This window comes from Psammomys obesus, unplaced genomic scaffold (assembly GCF_907164565.1).
Source record: "Psammomys obesus unplaced genomic scaffold, mPsaObe1.curated_primary_1811, whole genome shotgun sequence".
Taxonomy (NCBI): Eukaryota; Metazoa; Chordata; class Mammalia; order Rodentia; family Muridae; genus Psammomys; species Psammomys obesus.
In genome coordinates, this window is record NW_026590675.1 from 154311 (window position 1) to 174991 (window position 20681).

Genomic DNA, 20681 nt, shown 5'->3' on the forward strand with positions numbered 1-20681 from the left:
AGTCCCTGTTCCCCTTACTAAGGTACCCTCTTGTATACTGAGCTACCATGGGTTACATCTGAGCAGAGGTTTTAGGTTATATCCATACATGGTCCTTGGTTGGAGAAACAGTCTCATAAAAGATTCCTGTGCCCAGATATATTTGGTCCTTGTGGACCTCATGTCCTCTCCAGGTCATACTAACTCCCTCTTCTTTCATATGATTTAGCCTTTTTTTAAGAAAAGATTTTATTTATGAGAGCTCTATCTGCATGTACAGTTGCATGACAGACGATTGCATCAGATTTCAGTATAGATGGTTGTGAGTCATTGTGAACTTGCTGGGAATTGAACTCAGAACTTCTGGAAGAGAAGACAGTGCTCTTATCCACTGAGGTATCTCTCTAGCCTATTTCCAGCCTTTATTAACAGTGTGTGACTGTGGTAGTTTGAATGAGGATAACCCTCGTAGGCTCCTGTATTTGAATGTTTGGGCCCCGTTTGGTGGAACTGTTTTGAAATGATATGGAGATGTGGCCTTGTTAGAAGAGACGTGTCATTGAGGGTAGGCTTTGAGGTTTCTAAAGCCCACACCATTCCCAGTTAGCTTTCTCTCTGTGCATCATAGTTGCTGCCTCAAGGACGTACGCTCTCAGCTATGGCTTCAGTGCCATCCTTTCCTTCCTTCCTGCTGCCATGCTCCTTGCCATGATGGCCATGGACTCTAACATTCTGGAACGGTAATCCCTAATACTCTTTCTTCTATAAGTTGCCTTGGTCATGGTGTCTCCTTACAGTGATGGAAAATTAACTGAGATACTATCTCTAAACTGTACAAGCAATATTGTGCTGAACCCCTGATTCCTTCTGAGAGCCTGGAATTTTGGAATTTGCAAGTAGATATTATGTACGTGTTCATCCCTTCGAGCAAGAATCCTTGGGTATTGGATTCTTAATGAGCTTGCCTGGCTCATTGGGATTACACATTTCATATTTATAATCACAGCTCATTAGCGGGAGGAATAAGCATTCCCCATGTGACTCTGCTGAGAGAAAATTTGTGGGATCACATGCCAGATTCTGACTCCTTTCTCCTTATGTGCCCCATTCATTGATGGATGTACCTGATATACGCTTTATAAGTCATAGCTATGAGTGCAACTCTATGCTGAATCCTGTGAGTTCTCTGAGCTACTCGTTGGACCTGGGAATGGTGCTGAAGAACCCCTGGCATGGAATAAAGTATTTTGCACCTTGTCCCCTTCTCTCAAGACATAAACCATCAACTTTTAATTATGTAGTTATTCCTGGCAACCCTTGATTTAATTAATATAACAGATTTGCAAGTCTGTAAGATAGCATGCGGTCAGTGCTTCCCTAAATAAGTAACATCCAAGAAATTGAAGGAAACACTGAGAAATCACTTACTTTGAAAATGGTTTTAAAAGATGGGGAAGATGCCTGTCACCATGTGGTGAGGGAAGGCCGGAAGACACTCCAGAGGCCAGCCAGCTGCCACGTGGGGCAGCTGGACACCACTAAAACGAGCAAAGAAGTGGTGGAGAGATGGAAGGGAAAGAGAAGCAGGACAGTGTGTGCACTATGAAAAGAGGAGGAACCGGAGACACAACGGTGGTGAGGAGCAGCCTGATGCGAGTAGCCTGCACTGCCACCTGAAGCCATGGTGAGGGTTGGCATTTCCTGACATTGAGGGCTGTGTCAGGTTGGTAGTCCTGCAGCAGCAGGGATCAGTGTCAATGTCCATGGTCCATATTACCACTAAAAGCCATAGTCTGGGCTGCCACCTGAGGTCATGTTGATGTCTGAGGTCTGTGCAGAGCTGGCCCCGCCCTTCATCTGGGAAGTGTGGAAGAGCTGGCCCAGAGGGCCTGAGAGTGGGAGAGCTGGCCTTGTCCCTTGCCGGCTGTGGCACTTAACACCCGAGAAAGTAGCCCCAACACCTTGCTTGGGCAGCACAGGAGAGTTGACCCTGATGGCAGGGTTGCAGGTGAGCCAGTCCCAAGGGCATGAGCATAAGAGAGCTGGCCCCTCAGGCTGTGAAGTAGCATGCACATGGGAGAGATGGCCCCACCCCTCAAACTGGGCAGCATGGGAGAGCAGGCTCTCGGACAGAGAACAGGAGAGCTGCCTCTGCCCCTCACTGACCTGTGGTGGCAGATGGCCCTGCTCCTTGCCAGGACACTGCTGGAGAGCTTGTCTGACCAACTCAGCTACCACCCCAGGCCCAGATCTAGGGCTTTGCGTTGGCCCACCCCAACATCTACCCCACCTATGAACTGCTGGAGTGCATGAAGGGGGCCAGTTCTGAAGAACCTAAGCTGCAGGATCTCCATGACACAGGGAAACAACAGGATATTGGAGAGGAGTCCAGCCCTGAGATCTGGTATTGATAGTGTAACAGAAGCCAAAGGCCTCAAGCCAAACCAATGACTCACCGCAATGAACATTTGCAAGTAAAGCTGTTTGGGCAAAACGGTGTACTGTGCGACACACCATGACACACTGCAGCTTCCACGGCAAGATGTTTTTTTCTAATGTTTTTTTTTCTTTTGAGGGGAAGGTTGCAAGGGCAAAGGGAAGCTATGGAGGGACAGGGAGATGAGTGGGATTGGGGTGCATGATGTGAGATTCACAAAGAATCAATAAAAAAAGTTAAATTAAATAAGGGTAGGGAGGAAGCTTGTTGATAGAAACATGGCTACTTTCAGCCTGTATATCTGGGGTCAACCCAAAAGACTTGATGGGTCAACACAGTTCCTGAAACCCAAGCCAGACAAGGGGTTCAGCAAATTGCCTGTTCCCAGCTTCCTTAGGGCCAATTTTGAACTCGGCCTTGTTTAAGCAGCCACTCTGGAGAATGCTCCAGTTTTGTCTGAACATACCCTTGCTTTTAGTTCAAGAGAGTGTCCAAAGGGGCTGTTCTTCCTTGTGTATTCCTCAAATGCCAAGAAACTTGTCAATACAGTCATTCTTCTGTATCTGTGGGTTCCACATTCATAGGTTCTACCAACCGTAGATAGGAAATATTTGAAAAAAAATTCTATCTGCATTGGGCATTGCAAACATTGCCCTTTGTCATTATTCCTTCAACAATACACTATGGCATCTATTTTCACATTTGCTGTGTGGTAGGCATTCTAAAGAAGAGATGTCATAAGTCTACAGAAGGACACGTGTGAGTTCTGTGCAAATACTATGGGAGTTTATACATGAGACTTGGGTACTCACCCAGAAATGCTGCAACCAATCTCCACCTGATACTTAGAAAGGGATGGCTGTACTCCTATAGTCTGTGAAGTATTACTTGACAGTTACTTTGAGGACACTTAACCCACAGGCTTTCCCTTATCCATAAGTAAACTCACTGTACTTCAACATTTACAATCTCTCAAGTACTTAAGCTTCCTGTATTAGTAGTGACCTCAAAGGCTGTGCATAAGGACACCTGGATCTACCTGAATCATGAAAATGTCACTGACCAGAAAACAACTAAGATGAACATACATGACAAAGTGAAAGAATAAAGCCCTAGCATAATGCTGGCAACACTATTTTGCAAGACTGAAATGGTACAAGGTCAGAAGCAAGGCAGGACAGATGTCCAACAGCAGGATATCTGCGGTTGGGCACCTGGCCTATGAGGGGAAACGGAAAGCCCCTGATAAAAACACTCTGGGTACCCGAGATAAGGGCCGGGTACGTGACTCGGCTCACATCTGCCTTCCCGCCTCCCCTGTTCCGGGTACGTGACTCGGCTCACATCTGCCTTCCCGCCTTCCCTGTTCCGAGTACGTGACACAACTATGGCTTTGTTCAAACCACCCAATTAGATCCCTGTAACTACGCTTCTCGCTTCTGTAACCGTGCTTCTTGCTCCCGAGCCCTATAAAAACCCGTCACCCCAACCGAGAGGCGCGCAAGTCTTCCGAAAGGCTTTGTCGCCCCGGGTACCCGTGTATCGAAATAAACCTCTTGCGGCTTGCATCCGAAGGCTGGTCTCGCTGTTCCTTGGGAAGCGGGGTCTCCCCGTCTAGAGAGGCTCGAGCGGGAGTCTTTCATTTGGATGTCCCACCAAGATTTAATTGAGACCCCCGCCCAGGGACCACCGACCCATCATCGGGAGGTAAGCTGGCCAGCAGAGTGTCTCTTGTCCTCGTTCCATCATGTGTTTGTTGCCTGTTCTATCTCTTGAGATTTGTACGATTCAGCTGAGTCGCTCTGTATTAGGCGGAAACTAGAAGGAGCTGACGAGCTCGGACTTCTTTTCCGCAACTCTTGGGAGACATCCCAGGAGTGTCTGGGGGCCCGATTTTGGGGGCCCGTCTGTTTGGAGACACGACCCAACCCGGACTTTTTGGGGCTTCGCCCCTGTCTGAGGGCTACGTGTCTCTTTTGGGAGACGGGGGATCCGGACCCTCTTCACAGTCTCCATCTGAAGTTTTGCTTTTGGTTTGGCGCCAGAATCGTGTCGCGTGCTGCGTTTGTGTCACTGTCTGCCTATTGTTCGTCGGGTTTGTGTTTGGTGTTAGTCTCTCTGAAACCATGGGACAGTCTCTAACTACCCCCTTAAGCCTCACTCTACAGCACTGGAAGGACACCCGGAACATCGCTTGTAGTCACTCTGTAGAGATCCGAAAAGGAAAATGGGACACCTTCTGCTCCTCAGAATGGCCAACATTTAACGTCGGCTGGCCACGAGATGGCACCTTTAACCTAGATATTATTTTGCAGGTTAAGGCGAAAGTCATGGATTTAGGGCCATACGGCCACCCGGACCAGGTACCCTACATTGTTACTTGGGAAGCCCTGGCCCGGGAACCACCCTCATGGGTCAAGCCGTTTGTCACCCCCAGCCCCCTTGCTGTTCCCTCTGCCCCTGCCCTACCTCCTCCACTGGTCCCCACACCCTCTAAGTCTGCCCTCTACCCAGCTATAACAAAGCAGACCCAAGGACGTGATCCAGGGGGCAAAAAGACACCGACGCCCCCGGTACTGCCAGCAGACGATGGCCCCTTGTTGGACCTGCTGACTGAAGAACCTCCTCCCTATAGGGACCAAGAGCCGGGAGAAGCCGCCGTAGCCAGACCCCAGGAGGAACCGGCTCCTTCCCTGATGGCGGGGCGATTGAGAGAGCGCCGAGAGGCCCCTCCAGATCCCACATCTCAGGCTCTCCCATTACGAGCGGGACCCGACGGCCAGCTCCAATACTGGCCTTTTTCCGCTTCAGATCTATATAACTGGAAAAACAATACCCCCCCCTTTCACTAGGGACCCTTCTAGACTTACTGCTTTAATCGAGTCCATTTTAGTAACCCACCAGCCCACCTGGGACGATTGTCAGCAGCTGTTACAGGCCCTCCTGACCACCGAGGAGAAGCAACGGGTCATTTTGGAAGCCCGTAAAAACGTTCCGGGGGATAACGGGCAGCCTACTCAGTTGCCAAACGAGATCAACAAGGCCTTCCCCTTGGAACAATCTGATTGGAACTTCGCCACGGAGGACGGTAGGAATCACTTACGTCTCTATCATCAGTTGTTGATAGCGGGTCTCCATGGGGCTGCAAAGCGCCCCACTAATTTGGCCCAGGTTAAGTTAGTGACCCAAGGGTCAGAGGAATCTCCCTCCGCCTTCCTAGAACGACTAAAGGAAGCCTATCATGTGTACACCCCCTATGATCCGGAGGACCCTAACCAGGCTATAAATGTGGCCATGTCCTTCATCTGGCAGTCTGCCCCGGATATCAAAAAATTTTAGAAAGGCTTGAGAACTTAAGGGAAAGTACAATCCAGGATTTGTTGAAAGAGGCGGAGCGGATTTTCTACAAGAGAGAGACTCAGGAAGAGAGAGACGAAAGTTTGAGAAAAGAGGCAGAAGAGAGAGAGGACATTAGAGACCGCAAGAGGAATAGGGAATTTAGCAAATTGCTGGCCACTGTAGTGACAGGACAGAGACAGGATAGACAGGGCCTGGGAGACTGCAGGGGTCCTCGGGTAGACAAAGATCAATGCGCCTACTGCAAGGAAAAAGGGCACTGGGTCCGAAACTGCCCAAAGAGACCAAAAGGGCCACGGAAGCCTAAGCCCCAGGCTACCCTGCTAAACCTGGAGGATTAGGGAAGTCAGGGTCAGGAGCCCCCCCCCCCGAACCCAGGATAACCCTTAATGTGGGGGGGCAACCCGTCACCTTCCTGGTGGACACCGGAGCCCAGCATTCGGTGCTCACCACCTCATCGGGACCCCTGACTGACAAATCAGCATGGGTTCAAGGAGCCACCGGAGGGAAAAGGTACCGATGGACAACTGAAAGAAGAGTACAACTCGCCACTGGTAAGGTGACTCACTCCTTTTTACATGTTCCTGATTGCCCTTATCCTCTGTTGGGGAGATGAGCAGCAGAGAGCCTATGCAGCCATAAAAGAGGCCCTGCTAAGCTCCCCCGCGATGGGGCTTCCGGACTTAAACAAGCCCTTCGAACTGTTTGTAGATGAAAAACAGGGATATGCTAAAGGAGTCCTGATCCAAAAACTGGGACCATGGAGGCGTCCGATAGCCTACCTGTCCAAGAAACTTGACCCGGTGGCCTTGGGATGGCCACCCTGCCTGAGGATGGTGGCAACAATTGCCCTCTTGACTAAAGACTCTGGCAAGCTGACTATGGGACAGCCGATAACAATTTTGGCTCCTCATGCAGTGGAAGCCCTGGTCAAACAACCTCCGGGCCGATGGCTTTCCAATGCCCGCATGACCCACTACCAGGCTCTACTGCTGGACACTGATCGAGTATACTTTGGCCCTATAGTAGCTCTCAATCCGGCATCACTGCTTCCCCTACCGGAGGGTCCACAAACTCATGACTGTCTCCAGATACTCGCAGAGGTACATGGCACCCAGCCTGACCTGACCGACCAGCCCCTCCCTGACGCCGACTTCACCCGGTACACCGACAGGAGCAGCTTTCTGGATAACGGAGAACGGAGAGCAGGGGCCGTGGTCACCACCGAGACTGAGGTAATTTGGGCTAAGGCCCTACCACCTGGCACTTCGGCGCAGCGGGCTGAACTCATCGCCCTAACTCAGGCCCTCCGGATGGCAGGAGGTAAGAAGCTCAACGTTTATACCGACAGCCGCTATGCCTCTGCCACTGCTCACATCCATGGGGAGATATATCGGAGAAGAGGGTTGCTAACCTCGGAAGGAAAACAAATAAAAAATAAAGTTAAAATATTGGCCTTGCTTAAAGCATTGTTTTTACCCTCAAAACTGAGCATCATCCATTGCCTCGGCCACCAAAAGGGAGACAGCCGAGAAGCCAGGGGCAACCGCTTGGCGGACATAACTGCCCGAGAAGCGGCGATGCGAGGAAGCCCAGGTACCTCCCAGCTCCTGGCTATAAAATCGGCCGAGGCAGAGGTCCCCTCCATTCAGGAATCCCCCTTCCACTATAGTGAGAAAGATCAGAACCTCCTAAAAGAAATGGAGGCCACTTACAATCCTGTGCTAAGACTCTGGACTTTCAAAGAAAAACCTGTGTGGCCCCTGCAACAGACTCGTAACCTGATCAAATACCTCCACAGACTGACTCACCTTAGCTCCAGGAAAATAAAAACCCTCTTAGAAAGGGAGGAAAGCTCCTACTATTTGCTGGGGAGGGATAAATTTCTACAGCAAGTGGCTGAAGAGTGCACAGCATGCGCCCAAGTAAATGCAGGACGCCATAGGGTAGGCCCGGGGACCAGGATCCGGGGACATCGCCCCGGCACCCACTGGGAGATTGACTTCACAGAGGTAAAACCTGGACTCTATGGATATCGGTTCTTACTGGTATTTGTGGACACCTTCTCGGGATGGGTAGAAGCCTACCCCACCAAACATGAAACTGCTAAAGTAGTCACCAAAAAGCTTCTGGAAGAAATCTTCCCCAGGTATGGCATGCCCCAGGCGTTGGGCTCTGATAATGGCCCTGCCTTTGTCTCCCAGGTAAGTCAGTTAGTGGCCAAACTGTTGGGGATCAATTGGAAATTACATTGTGCATACCGTCCCCAAAGCTCAGGGCAGGTAGAACGAATGAACAAAACTATCAAGGAGACCTTATCCAAATTAACGCTGGCAACTGGCTCTAGAGACTGGGTGGTCCTCCTCCCACTGGCCCTATACCGGGCCCGGAACACCCCGGGCCCCCATGGACTCACTCCTTTCGAGATCCTGTATGGAGCCCCACCACCGGCCATTAATTTCTTTGATCCCTATATAGCCTCCTTTGCTGACAGCCCCTCTCTAAAAGCTCATTTTCAGGCACTGCAGATTGTCCAGAAAGAAGTCTGGAAACCCATCGCTGCTGCATACCAGGAACAGCTAAACCGACCGGTGGTGCCGCATCCGTTCCAGATCGGAGACACAGTTTGGGTCCGCCGACATCAAACCAAGAACTTGGAACCCGCTGGAAAGGACCATATACTGTGTTGCTAACAACCCCGATGGCGCTCAAGGTCGACGGTATCGCAGCGTGGGTACACACCTCCCATGCCAAAGCGGCTCATCGCGACGCAAAGCAAGATCAGACTCCAGCCTCCTCATGGAAACTCCATCGCACCCAAAATCCACTAAAGATAAGACTGGCTCGGGGGGGGGGGGGGCCCTAATAGGCTTATGTATCCTTCTGGGCATGAGGACAGCACTGGGGTCTCCACACCAGATTCACAACTTTACCTGGATTATTAAAAATCAGGCTGATGATATAGTTAACTCCAGCTCTCAATTCGGAGTCTTGCCACATTGGCCTACCCTGGAGGTTGACCTCTGCGCCCTTGCCCTTGGGGCTCACCCCGATTGGGGAACGGCAGAGGTCCTTTACAGCCCGGGATCAGCCGCCCCTCAGTTACCGGCACGCCGTCCTATAGTCCCCGGCTGCCGCAATGATATTGAAAGAGCTGACTTACATGGCCAGTTGGGGATTTATATTTGCCCAGGAGCTCATAGAAGCAAGGGTCTCAATTATAAATGTGGGTGGGCTAATGATTATTTCTGCGCCTCCTGGGGGTGTGAGACCACTGGGGATACTTACTGGCAACCTTCCTCCAGCTGGGATTACATAATTGTTAAAAGAAAAGACCGTGAGCCTGGTGCGACCCCCAATCACATCCCGGACCGTTTAAAACAACGGCGTCAAGCCCGGGGAACTGCGAAAGGGTGGTGCAATCCCCTAAGTATTACCTTTACCGCGCCTGGACAGCAACAAGATTGGGTTAGCCGGGGTTTCCAATGAGGCCTTAGGCTCTACATGGAAGGAAGAGACATGGGGCTTACCTTCCGGATTCAGCTCAAGAAAACACCCCTGGTCACCCTGCCTGTGGGGCCCAACTCGGTCTTACTGGACCAAAAGCCACCCTCTCCTCCGAAGGCTCCATCCCAGCCCCTAACAGCCCTTAGTGCTTCTTCCCCTCCTACCTCGCTAAGTACGAATGCCACCCACCGACCTCCCAGACCCGGCACAGGAGACAGACTTCTTGATTTAGTTGCAGGAGCCTTCCAGACGCTTAATTATACTGACCCTAACAAAACCCAAGAATGCTGGCTATGCCTGGTCTCGACTCCCCCTTACTACGAAGGGGTTGCGGTGACGGGGGACCTTGTAAACTACACCATACCCCCCCCCCCATACTGTGCTTCGACCTCCCAACATAGGCTAACTCTATCTGAAGTGTCTGGCCGGGGAACCTGTATCGGGTCAGTCCCCAAAACTCACCAAAAACTTTGCAACTCAACCTCCAGGATCCACCCAGGCTCCTACTACCTAACGGGCCCCAGTGGGACCTATTGGGCTTGCAGCTCCGGCTTAGCACCCTGTGTATCCGCATTAATTCTCAACCAGAACTCTGACTTTTGTGTCCTCATTGAGCTCTGGCCTAAAGTTGTCTACCATGAATCTGAATACGTCTACAAACATTTTGAGGGGATCACCCGGTACTCTAGGGAGCCTGTATCTTTAACTTTGGCCTTAATACTAGGGGGACTCACAGTCGGGGGTATCGCAGCCAGAGTAGGGACTGGCTCTGCTGCCCTGGTAGAAACTACTCAGTTCCGACAACTGCAACAGGCCATGCACACCGACTTGCAAGCATTAGAATCAGTTAGTGCTCTGGAAAAATCCTTGACCTCCCTTTCGGAAGTAGTCTTGCAGAATAGAAGGGGGCTAGATATCCTCTTCTTACAAGAAGGAGGACTGTGTGCAGCTCTAAAGGAAGAATGTTGCTTTTATGCTGACCATACTGGATTGGTAAGGGATAACATGGCTAAACTCAGAGAAAGACTCAGACAGAGACAGCAATTCTTTGAGTCAGGACAGAGCTGGTACGAGAGATGGTTTAGTCGGTCCCCCTGGATCACCACCCTGATCTCCTCCATTATGGGTCCCCTAATCATAATTCTCCTGATTCTACTAGTTGGGCCTTGTATCCTAAATCGGCTAGTTCAGTTTATAAAGGACCGGCTCTCCGTCATACAGACGTTAGTGCTAACCCAGCAGTATCATCAACTCAAGTAGCTGGAGACGGAGATTGACTCTCCCTAGACCCGTAGAATGAAGGATTCCATTCTAAGCTAGAAGAAAAATGGGGGAATGAAAGAATAAAGCCCTAGCATAATGCTGGCAACACTATTTTGCAAGACTGAAACGGTACAAGGTCAGAAGCAAGGCAGGACAGATGTCCAACAGCAGGATATCTGCGGTTGGGCACCTGGCCTATGAGGGGAAACAGAAAGCCCCTGATAAAAACACTCTGGGTACCCGAGATAAGGGCCGGGTACGTGACTCGGCTCACATCTGCCTTCCCGCCTCCCCTGTTCCGGGTACGTGACTCGGCTCACATCTGCCTTCCCGCCTTCCCTGTTCCGGGTACGTGACGCAACTATGGCTTTGTTCAAACCACCCAATTAGATCCCTGTAACTATGCTTCTCGCTTCTGTAACCGTGCTTCTTGCTCCCGAGCCCTATAAAAACCCGTCACCCCAACCGAGAGGCGCGCAAGTCTTCCGAAAGGCTTTGTCGCCCCGGGTACCCGTGTATCGAAATAAACCTCTTGCGGCTTGCATCCGAAGGCTGGTCTCGCTGTTCCTTGGGAAGCGGGGTCTCCCCGTCTAGAGAGGCTCAAGCAGGAGTCTTTCAAAAGGAAGAAGAAACAAAATACAGAACTCTTGCAAAAAAGCTAAAGGTGTAAGGTGTCCTTTGAAGTCCAAAGCAAAACAACAACAAAACAAACAATTTTCTAAGACTTAAAATATATATATATATATATATATATATATATATCTCGAATCTTCCTGTTTATGAATTAGTCTGCTGCTTATACTCCTAAAAGATGTTTAAATCCAACCTCTTAAAACAAATGGGCATGTTGGGCACGGTGGCACACATCTCTAATCAGGGAGGGAGAGGCATGAGGATCTCTGTGAGTTTAAGGCCAGCCTGATCTACAGAGTCCAGGACAGTCAAGGCTACACAGAGAAACCCTGTCTTGAAAAACCTAAATAAATAAATAAATAAATAAATAAATAAATAAATAAATAAACAAACAAACAAGCAAATAAACAAATAAATAGGCATTAGCATAAAATATTCTTTCTAAAAATCGAAATCAAACCCCCAACCTTTGTAGACTTAGTGCACTTGATTGGCACCTGACCCAATCTTTTCAGGTTTTTTTTTGTGATTCATCCAAAGCATTTCATACACTCTATCTTCTACTATTACCAGAAATTTGGGGGAGACCAAGCAGAGATACCACATGTTACTGGAGAAATTGGTGTCCCCTCTTGGGGTTCTTAGGCTCACTAATAAATTAAGGATGGATTCAAATAAAAGCTCAAAGGCAATTTTATTAGTATTTAAAAGAAAACCCCCAGGACACGGAAGCTGTAAATCTCAGCACTTGTTTGGAGGAAGAAGATGGAGACCAAGAATGAAAATAAAACCATGCAGTTTGAGTTAAGTTGGAATGGAGGGTAGCCACACAATGAGGAGGGGAACTTTTAGCAAAAGTGCTATAGAGCATCCTTAGGCTCTATGCAGCATTTGAAAGAAAAAGAAGGGAAAAGTTAGACCTTTCTGGGTCAGGGCTGAGAAAGGCAGGCAGACCCAACAGAACCTCATGGTAGTTTGCATAGACTGTACTAGGGAATAGGGAACAGGAATTCTGGAAAGGAAAAATACATTATCTTACCAAAGAGCTAATTATTGTTCATACTATTATAAGGAAAGTTTAAGGTGGACCTGCCTTCCTGAGGAGCCATCCCTTGGCCTGGTGACTGTTCTGCTCAATTGAATTAAAGCATAAGAAAGAAGACAGTGCCTTGTCTCCTACTAGAGGAGAATTCCATTTTTTACTGTAACACTGCCATTCCAAATACACCTTGTCTTCCAGCCCTTTGGAACTTTATCAAGTTTAAGAGCCCAGGAGACAGCATTAAAAATTTCCATAAAACAGTAATCATTTATAGTTAAAATATCATTTCCAGGACCGGAGAAGCTACCACACTTCTCCTTTGTGAAACAAGAAGCAATTGCAGATTCTAGTTAAGGCCCTTCCCATTGTTACCACAGTCCCTTACCAAAGACTACAACATAGTGAGCTTTCAGGTGTATTTGGGTTTGTCTTACAGCTGCATCAAGTTGTTTATGTTAACACAAGGACATTAACACTTTTTGAGGCCTCCTTCACGTTTACATAAAAAAAGACAGATTAGAGGCATCCTTGAGGGGGTTGTTAAATTGCAGCCCATTGGGTCCACCTGTGACCCCAAACTTTTTTTCTTTCTTTTTAGATTTATTTTATGTGTGTGAGTGTTTTTGCCTGCATGTGTTTATGTGCACCTGATGCAGATGCCTGATGCTCTCAGGGGTCAAACTAGTACATCAGATCTCTCGAAACTGGAGTTACAAATGTCTGTGAGCCACCATGTGGGTGCAGGGAACTGAACCCAGGTCTTTTAAAAGCATGTGCTTTTAAACACTGAACCATCTCTCCAGTCCCTGACCCCAAGATTTCTGATGCCTGCAAGTCTGGGATAAGGCCTCCACCTTTGCCTTTGTAATCAGTTTCCAGACAATGCTAGAGCTATCGTTATAGATACCATAGGTGGGGAACTACTAGATCAAGAAAAGTCAAGGTGATTGTCATATCAAAGTCCCCTCTGAAACTGCGCTACCGAAAACAACCGTCAAGGTAATTGGCTTGTTCCCTCATAAGGGCATGTAAAGGGTTCTTTTCCCATGACATCTTGACAGGAGATAGAGATGTGTTGCAGAATTGGAATGCCATAAACATGTAAATATTCTGTATTGCCTTTGTGGAAAGTTTGTCCTCTTTCATAAGATTTAAATCTATTACTGTTTTTTTTTTTTTTTCCTGGGCCAAGTGTTCATTTTGTCCAGAATTTATCCAGTTGAAGACTAGAGGAATAGTGTGCAGTTTTACCCCAACCCAGTGGAGAGAAAACCCAGAAGGATTTGACATGTAACACCACAGACTAGCCCAGGGCTTAAGAACTAGGGAACCTTTGTCAATAATAATAATAATGATGATGATAATAATGATAATAATAATAATAATAATAATAATAATAATAATAATAATAAAATTTAGGTCACTTTTCCAGAAGCCCAGGAGATGAAGATTCATATGAAAGTGGTTTTGGTTTTTTTTAAGTTGGTGCTTAAGGAAATTGGACAAGGAAGAAGAATAAGATATGGGTGGGATTCAGACAGAAGCCTTAGCCTCGCTGACACTGCTAGGTGCCCTGGAGTATGAATTAGGACTCTGACTTGACTTCAAGCCATAAAGTTAGGCTTTCATCCACCTGTTCCTAGCTCCTTAAAGTACCTTAAGTACCCGTAGATCAGTCTTCCAAAAAGATTCACTGGTACAGACCATTAGAAAAAGCACACCGAGGAATAGAAGTCCAGAACTAAAAAGGGATTTTTAAATTTTTTTAAATTTTTATTATTAGTTACAGTTTACTAACTCTGTATCCCAGCTGTATCCCACTCCCTCATTTCCTAAAAACAGATTCTAAGGGAGCTGAGCAGGGGCGGTATCCGCTATGTACCTCTGGCATAATGCTAACCTCAGAGGTTTTTTTGTTGTTGTTGTTGTTTTGTTTTGGGTTTTTTTTTTTTTTTTGATTGAGAATGTGTGTTAAACATTTAAAGTTAGGAGAAAGGGGTGCTCTGTCTCTGGAAGGGTGTGTGTGTGACAGTAACTCTGGAGACCAGGGTGTGAAGCTGAGAATTGGAGCACAACTTCAAAGGGACCCCACCCTCTTAAAGGAAATGTTTCATGTCTTCTACACTTTTCCTTTGGACTCTGGAGTCCTTGTCCTTTCTTGCAATGCCATTGTGATATCCCCAGCTGGCCAGTAGTCTTAAATACACTGTAAGCTGTGTTTCCAGGGGTGTTGAGGGCATGGGCAGTTGATACACTCTATATTACTGTTCTCTGATCCATGCCAACAAATTGATACATGGAGGACAGAGACACAGGTGATGGCCCAGAGCAGGAGCTCACAAAGCAGAAAAGGAAGAGCCAAGCAGATGACTCAAAACAAACAGATGACAAGCCCTCTTTCTGCACAGACAATAGAGGAAAAGGCACCTGTGTGAAAGGAGAAGGAGGAGGTAACGGCGGGGCTCCACTTACAGTTTAAATGTCATCCCAGATATGAAAGGTTCTTACAAGAGCTGACACCTTCATCCTTTGGCCTTGTGAAGACCAAATTGTTGTCAAAATGGTGAGAGCATAAGGCATTAACTCTCTAAGCCAGATGAATGGGTAATGAACAATCTTTCCAGAAAAATGTAGACTGGGAGTAATATTCAGCTTTTATATCTGACAAAACTAAAATTATAGTTGGGGTTATTATCTTTTCTTAGCAATTTATTTTGACTGTAATTTGGTATTAGACAGTGTTATATACTTAGCAACATTAGTCAGCCTTATTAAAATGGATCTGATGACACAATTTTTTTTCTTTTAAAAATATTTTAAGTTTTTAACTTTTTTCAAAATGTAGGATAACTAGAGTAAGAGATATTTTTCCTACATGAAATTCTTTGAGCAAAATAAAATAGTGAGCTTTAATATACATATAATTCAATAAATACTTGCATAAATATTTAAAGTATATTTGCTTGAACCCTGCTACTTTATGCTTTATATGCATAATATGCTCATATTTTGCTAATACATTTATATTTACCAATTAAAATAATCACATATGTTGTGCTATTTTTTAAACTCTATTTTATTTCAGGTTTCTTAAAGCCTTTTCCTGCCAACCCTCCCAAAACCCTAGGTAGGAAAGAGAAGTTTAGTGGGGTGAGGAGGCACAGACCCCTTTACTTCTTCTGGCTGTTTAGAGTCAATGGGTTCTTGGTGGGGGGGCATTACCAGTCTCTATCAACAGCAAATGCAGCAAGCAATCTCCTCTGTTTATCTCTGACTATTTCCTCTGAGCCTCTTTGCCACTAAGCGTCTCTCCCATTTCTCTCCAAACTGTCACACTGTCCATCTCTGGTTTCTCCAAACTGCCACAACTTCTCTTTCTGGGCTCTCCTATTATACCCCTGAGAGTCCTAGACCACACCCTTCTCCATGCTGCATGAGGCAGGCTATTACCAGCTGGCAAAGACCATACCTCACAGGAGGTAGTTATCAGCTGTGGACAAACTAAAGCCCAAACTAAAATCCCACACTCGGATTAAGACAAAAACATATTTACATAACAAAACTGAGTTTTTAAAGAAACCAAAACTTCCATTAGACACACATAATCTTAGTGTTTAATCTACAAAATTATATGCAGAAATATGTATGAATACAATTTTATTTTTCAGAGCACTAACTGAGGCGTTCTAGTAGACCCAAGTGTGGTAAACATGGCTCTGGCAGGCTTTTCCCTTCTCTGCCATTTCCACTGCCTTGCTAAAAACCGTTAGATTACATGTATAAAGCTAGCCACTAAGGCCTATTCCCTTATTTGGCCACTTCCTCCTCCTGTGGCTGACTACCAAAGTCCAGCGATCAAAGTATGGAAGTCCAGCAATCAAAAACCCCCTTTGGCTCACCTAATTGACATGCCAAATCAAAATTAAATACCTTGTTCTCTTTTGCCTTTATAAACTGCCATTTTCCTATGAGCCACATCTGTCTTCTCTAGTTAGAGGCAGTTCTTTGTCCCTCTGGGACAAATATCCTTCCCTCCCTCCTCTCCATTGTTTCTTTTCTCTTCTCTTGCCCTCTATTTCCTGTCTTTGTCTCTTATTCCCTGCCCTTTGTCCCTCTGGGGCAAATAAATCTCCTTTGTGCCAAGAACTTGGTCTTGGGGTATGCTTAGCCTGTACTGATCCTTTCACTAAGTATTAAATTACATGGGCTAGAGTTCTATACGGACTGGCTTAAGCATTAAAGTGCAGTGACTAATGAAATAAGCTTTTGTTTGTAGTCAGAGTCTTGGAAACAATGAGTGGTGGTGTAGACTAAGGTATGAAGGTGTCAACTATTGTAAGAACCTTCAATATTCTGTGTGATATATGAACGGTAAGTGGAAACTAACTATTACCTTCCCCACTTCTCTCTTTGCATTTCCTTATTTGTATAATTGTTTCCTGAGCTAGGATCATACTTAGGCTGGCCTTGAACTTATGGTGATCCTCCTTCCTCAGCCTACAGTGTGTTGAGATTACAGTATGTGCTGCAACATCCCACTCTGTAATTATATCTTTAAATAATTATGTTCATCTTAGACCATTTGAGATACTATGACCAACTACTCTGTGTATCTTATAAACAGCAGAAATGCCTAAGGATTGTTGACTAGGAGTTAAGGATCCAGACACTTGCAGATTCAGGTCTAAGAAAAGCCTCCTTGTTTATAGATAACATCTCCTTTGTGTCTTTGCATGGCAGAAAGAGAAAGAACTCTTCGGGATTTCTTTTTTTTTTTTTAATTTTTATTATTAGTTACATTTTACTAACTCTGTATCCCAGCTGTATCCGGCTCCCTCATTCCCTCCTAATCCCACCCTCCCTCCCTCCTCTCCTCCCTGCCCCTTTCCAAGTCCACTGTTAGGGGAGGACCTCCTCCACTTTCATCTGACCGGGATTTCTTTAATAGGGACACTAACCCATTTGTTAGGGCTCCACACTTGTGGCCTAACAACATCCCAAAGGTCCACTTCCTATACCACACTGGTGGCTAAGATTTCAATAAGTATTTTGGAAAAACACACAATCCGTAGTGATGCTGATTTTCCTTGCTTTGGATCCTGAGCGTGAGTGCTCTTTTCATTATGTCTCATGGATATGAATGGATACATTTTCGAACTGCTCATTATCTTGTGATTTTCTTCTTTCCTGTGTTTTGAGGGTCCATTAATTGAAGTTCTCATGGACTGGAAGCCTCACCTGAGGAAATCCCTTAACTTTGGGAATAATTAGAAATGGGGTATGGGGATGGCATAAGGGATGCAGCAGCGGTGATATTTAAATATTTCTGTTAGAATAGCTACACACTTTTAATGCAATGTTAAGAAGTTGTCTTAGTTACTGTTCTATTGCTGTGAAAAGACACCATGACCAAGGCAACTCTTTTTAAAAACAAATAATAGGATAGTTTTTTAATAATAAAAAAAAGTCCCAAAGTCTCTGGGCAACACTCTAAAATATGGTAAAAACTACCACTAGTGTTAGTCATACCGCCCTGGCATGCAGCGCTCCCTTCAATGAGAGCACAGGCTCTCCAGAAGTTTCCACATAATTTTAGACTGTTGCCCCAGATTTTAAAAGTCCTTATTGAGCCAGGAGCTGTGGCTCATGCCTGTAATCCCAGCACTCAGGAGGCAGAGGCAGACAGATCTCTGTGAGTTCGAGGCCAGCCTTGTCTACAGTGAGTCCAGGACAACCAAGGCTATAGAGAGAAACCCTGAAAACAAACAAACAAACAAACAAAAAATAGAAGTCCTTATTGAGGCGGGTAGGTGGCACACACCTCTGATGCCAGTACTTGAGAGGCAGAGGCAGGCAAATCTTGCTAAGTTTCAGGCCAGCCTGGTCTATATAGTGAGTTCTACAGCAGCCTGAGCTACAATATTGAGACTCTGTCTTGAAAAAAAAAAAGTCTTCACTGAGAGGACACTGAGGCACAGAGGTAAGGATCGGCCTGAAGTCAGACTTCAAGAGATACGTAAGAAGGGCCCAGAAATATGTCTCTCCTCCTGAAGTGCTGCCCAAGGGTCATTCTGTAGTTACTAAAGCTGCTCTCTTCTTCATTCCAGGAAGTAGTGGCAAGGGGCCAGGCTGGGACTTGATGCCTGTGACCCAGACCACAGCATGGCACACAGGATTCCCTGAGGCCCAGGCCCCAACAGCCCTTTGCCTCTGATGCATCTCTTTACTTTTGAGCCCAACCCTTCTGGTGGAAAACCAGCTGCGCAGCTTCATTGATCATGAATGACGTGGGATACCTCTAGGAGCTCTGGACTGGAGCTGAAGTCTTGGTGCCGGTGGAATGGAAGTTCTTCTCCTCCAGGGATAGGCACTTGGGAGTCTGGGTCCTGAAAACGGTATATGCCAGTGCATACCAGGATAGAGGCACAGCTCTGGGTTGCTCAAGGCTGCTGCTTCTGCAGTCCACCAGTCCCCCTTGCTCCTCCCCTCCATGCTTTGCCATTTGCAGGTACTGGTAGAACAAGTTGGCCTCATAGCTATCGGACATAGGGTTATCTCCTGGAACATAGAGCTTCCTGATTGGGTCAGCCCAGCCCTCCCTCTCAGCCTGCTGCCTGATCATGTCATCTGCTTGCTGGTAAGAGAGGATTCTGGGTTTGCCCACCAGGCCCTCGTATTTCAGCTCCTTGCCTGTTACCTTCCGATAGATGTCTTCCAGGCAGAGCAGAAAGGTGCCATGACCAAACCTGGGCCTCTTAGCTCCAGCCATCCACAGGAAATCCATTTGCTAGCTAGGACAGGGAGGTTGTTGCCAAGCCAGTCACAGAGTTTCTATTGCTAAGGAGGACATCCATAATCAGCTGCAGGCTTGTCTCCCAATGGACCGGCTCCCCAAGAAGGAGGACCTCCAGGCTCAGAGCCTCTTTTACCTTCAGTGGCAGGGAAAGTCACTCCTCGGAGTCATGGTCTTCAGCCACTGCTCAAGGTCCACCATGTCCAGCTCTGGAACTATTTGCAGCTCATCTACTGTCACTACATTCTGGAGGCCTAGTGCTCTGGCATTTTCCTCCAGGGGTCCCTGCCCAGACACTAGCATCGGCTTGCTGTGCTGCAAGAAGAGTTTCATGGGACTGTGTGAGAGAATGACGCGGTCTGGATCCACTCCAGCAGAGCTGACAGCTCCTGGGCTTTGTCAATACCTTTATGTTTTGATGTTCCCAGCATTGGTGACAAAAACCACAGGTACCCGCATCTGCTTCTGGTAATTTACCAGCTTGCTGAATGCTTCTAGAGCAGCTGTGACCACTCTGTGGCCTCGAACCAGCACTCCATCAGTGTCAAACCAGAAGCCAAGGTGGTAGGGCTCTTTTCAGGACTAAGAATCCTCGAGTCCTTGCTCAGCGTGGCTCACTATGTAACTTCTTCGGGGTCAGCAGCACTGGGGCCCCGTAGAAAGGATGCAGGCAACTTCCACAGAAGGCGATTGGCTTTGAAAACTGCCAGCCTGCCTAGGGCAGCCATCATGCCAGCTGTGCGCACGCTGACCAAGAGAACTCTTACAAAAAGAAAACATTTATTTGGGGGCTTCCTTACAGTTTCAGAGGGTTAATCCATGGGAAGCAGACAGGCATGGTGCTGGAGCAGTAGTTGAGAGCTTTAGTCAGCAGACAAAGAGACACTGGGCCTGGTGTGGGCTTTTGAAACCGCAAAACCTACCCCCAGAGACACACCTGAAATATGATCACACCTCCTAATTCTTCCCCAAAAGTTCTACGAACTGGGGACCAAGCATTCAAACATATGAGCCTATAGGGGCCATTCTCATTCAAACCACCACATTCCAGTCTCTGGCCCCATAAGCTTATAGTCAGATCATAATGCAAAATGCATTTAGTCCAACTTCAAAACTCCCCATAGTCTTTCAGTCTCAACACTGTCGCAAAGTCCAAAGTTCATATCTCTTCTGAGCCTCAAAGGCAATCCTTCACTGTAACCCCATGTAAAAGCAAAGGCAAAAAGCGAATCATATACTTCCAACATACAACGGCACGGGACTATATACTACCGTTCCAAGAGGGAAGAGAGAAACGCTGGACCAGCAGGGGAAACTCAAAATCCTGCATTCCTCTGTCTGATGGCAAGGGATTTAGATGGCTCTCTCTTCCAGCTTTGCTGACTGCGACACACTACTCTATCCTGGTTCCACCCCTGTCTGCAGAGATCCCTGGCTCCACAGCTCTGGCATCTCAAACATCTTGGGGTTGCCAAGGCAATCTAGGCTTCACCTTCACAGCTTTACACAATGGCCTCTCTCCATGCAGGACTCTCTGCCTGCACACCTGGCTTCAGTGGCTTTCCTTAAACTCAGAGGAAGATTCCATAACCTCTTGTATTCTTTTGTTTTTCACGTGAATTTTATTATTATTATTATTATTATTATTATTATTATTATTATTATTATTA

At 46.9% G+C, this 20681-nt stretch overlaps 1 protein-coding gene and 1 pseudogene across 1 annotated transcript; one reads left to right on the forward strand and one right to left on the reverse strand.

Moving 5' to 3' along the window:
• The first annotated feature begins 4542 nt into the window (after positions 1-4542).
• Positions 4543-6114, forward strand: LOC129677602 (uncharacterized). Its single transcript, XM_055608249.1, is given in 3 exon segments — positions 4543-5253; positions 5255-5747; positions 5750-6114. Coding segments are annotated over 3 exon segments (1569 nt in total).
• Positions 6115-18441: 12327 nt separating this feature from the next.
• LOC129677603 (haloacid dehalogenase-like hydrolase domain-containing 5) overlaps positions 18442-20681 on the reverse strand; it is a 9928-nt pseudogene continuing 7688 nt past the window's right edge.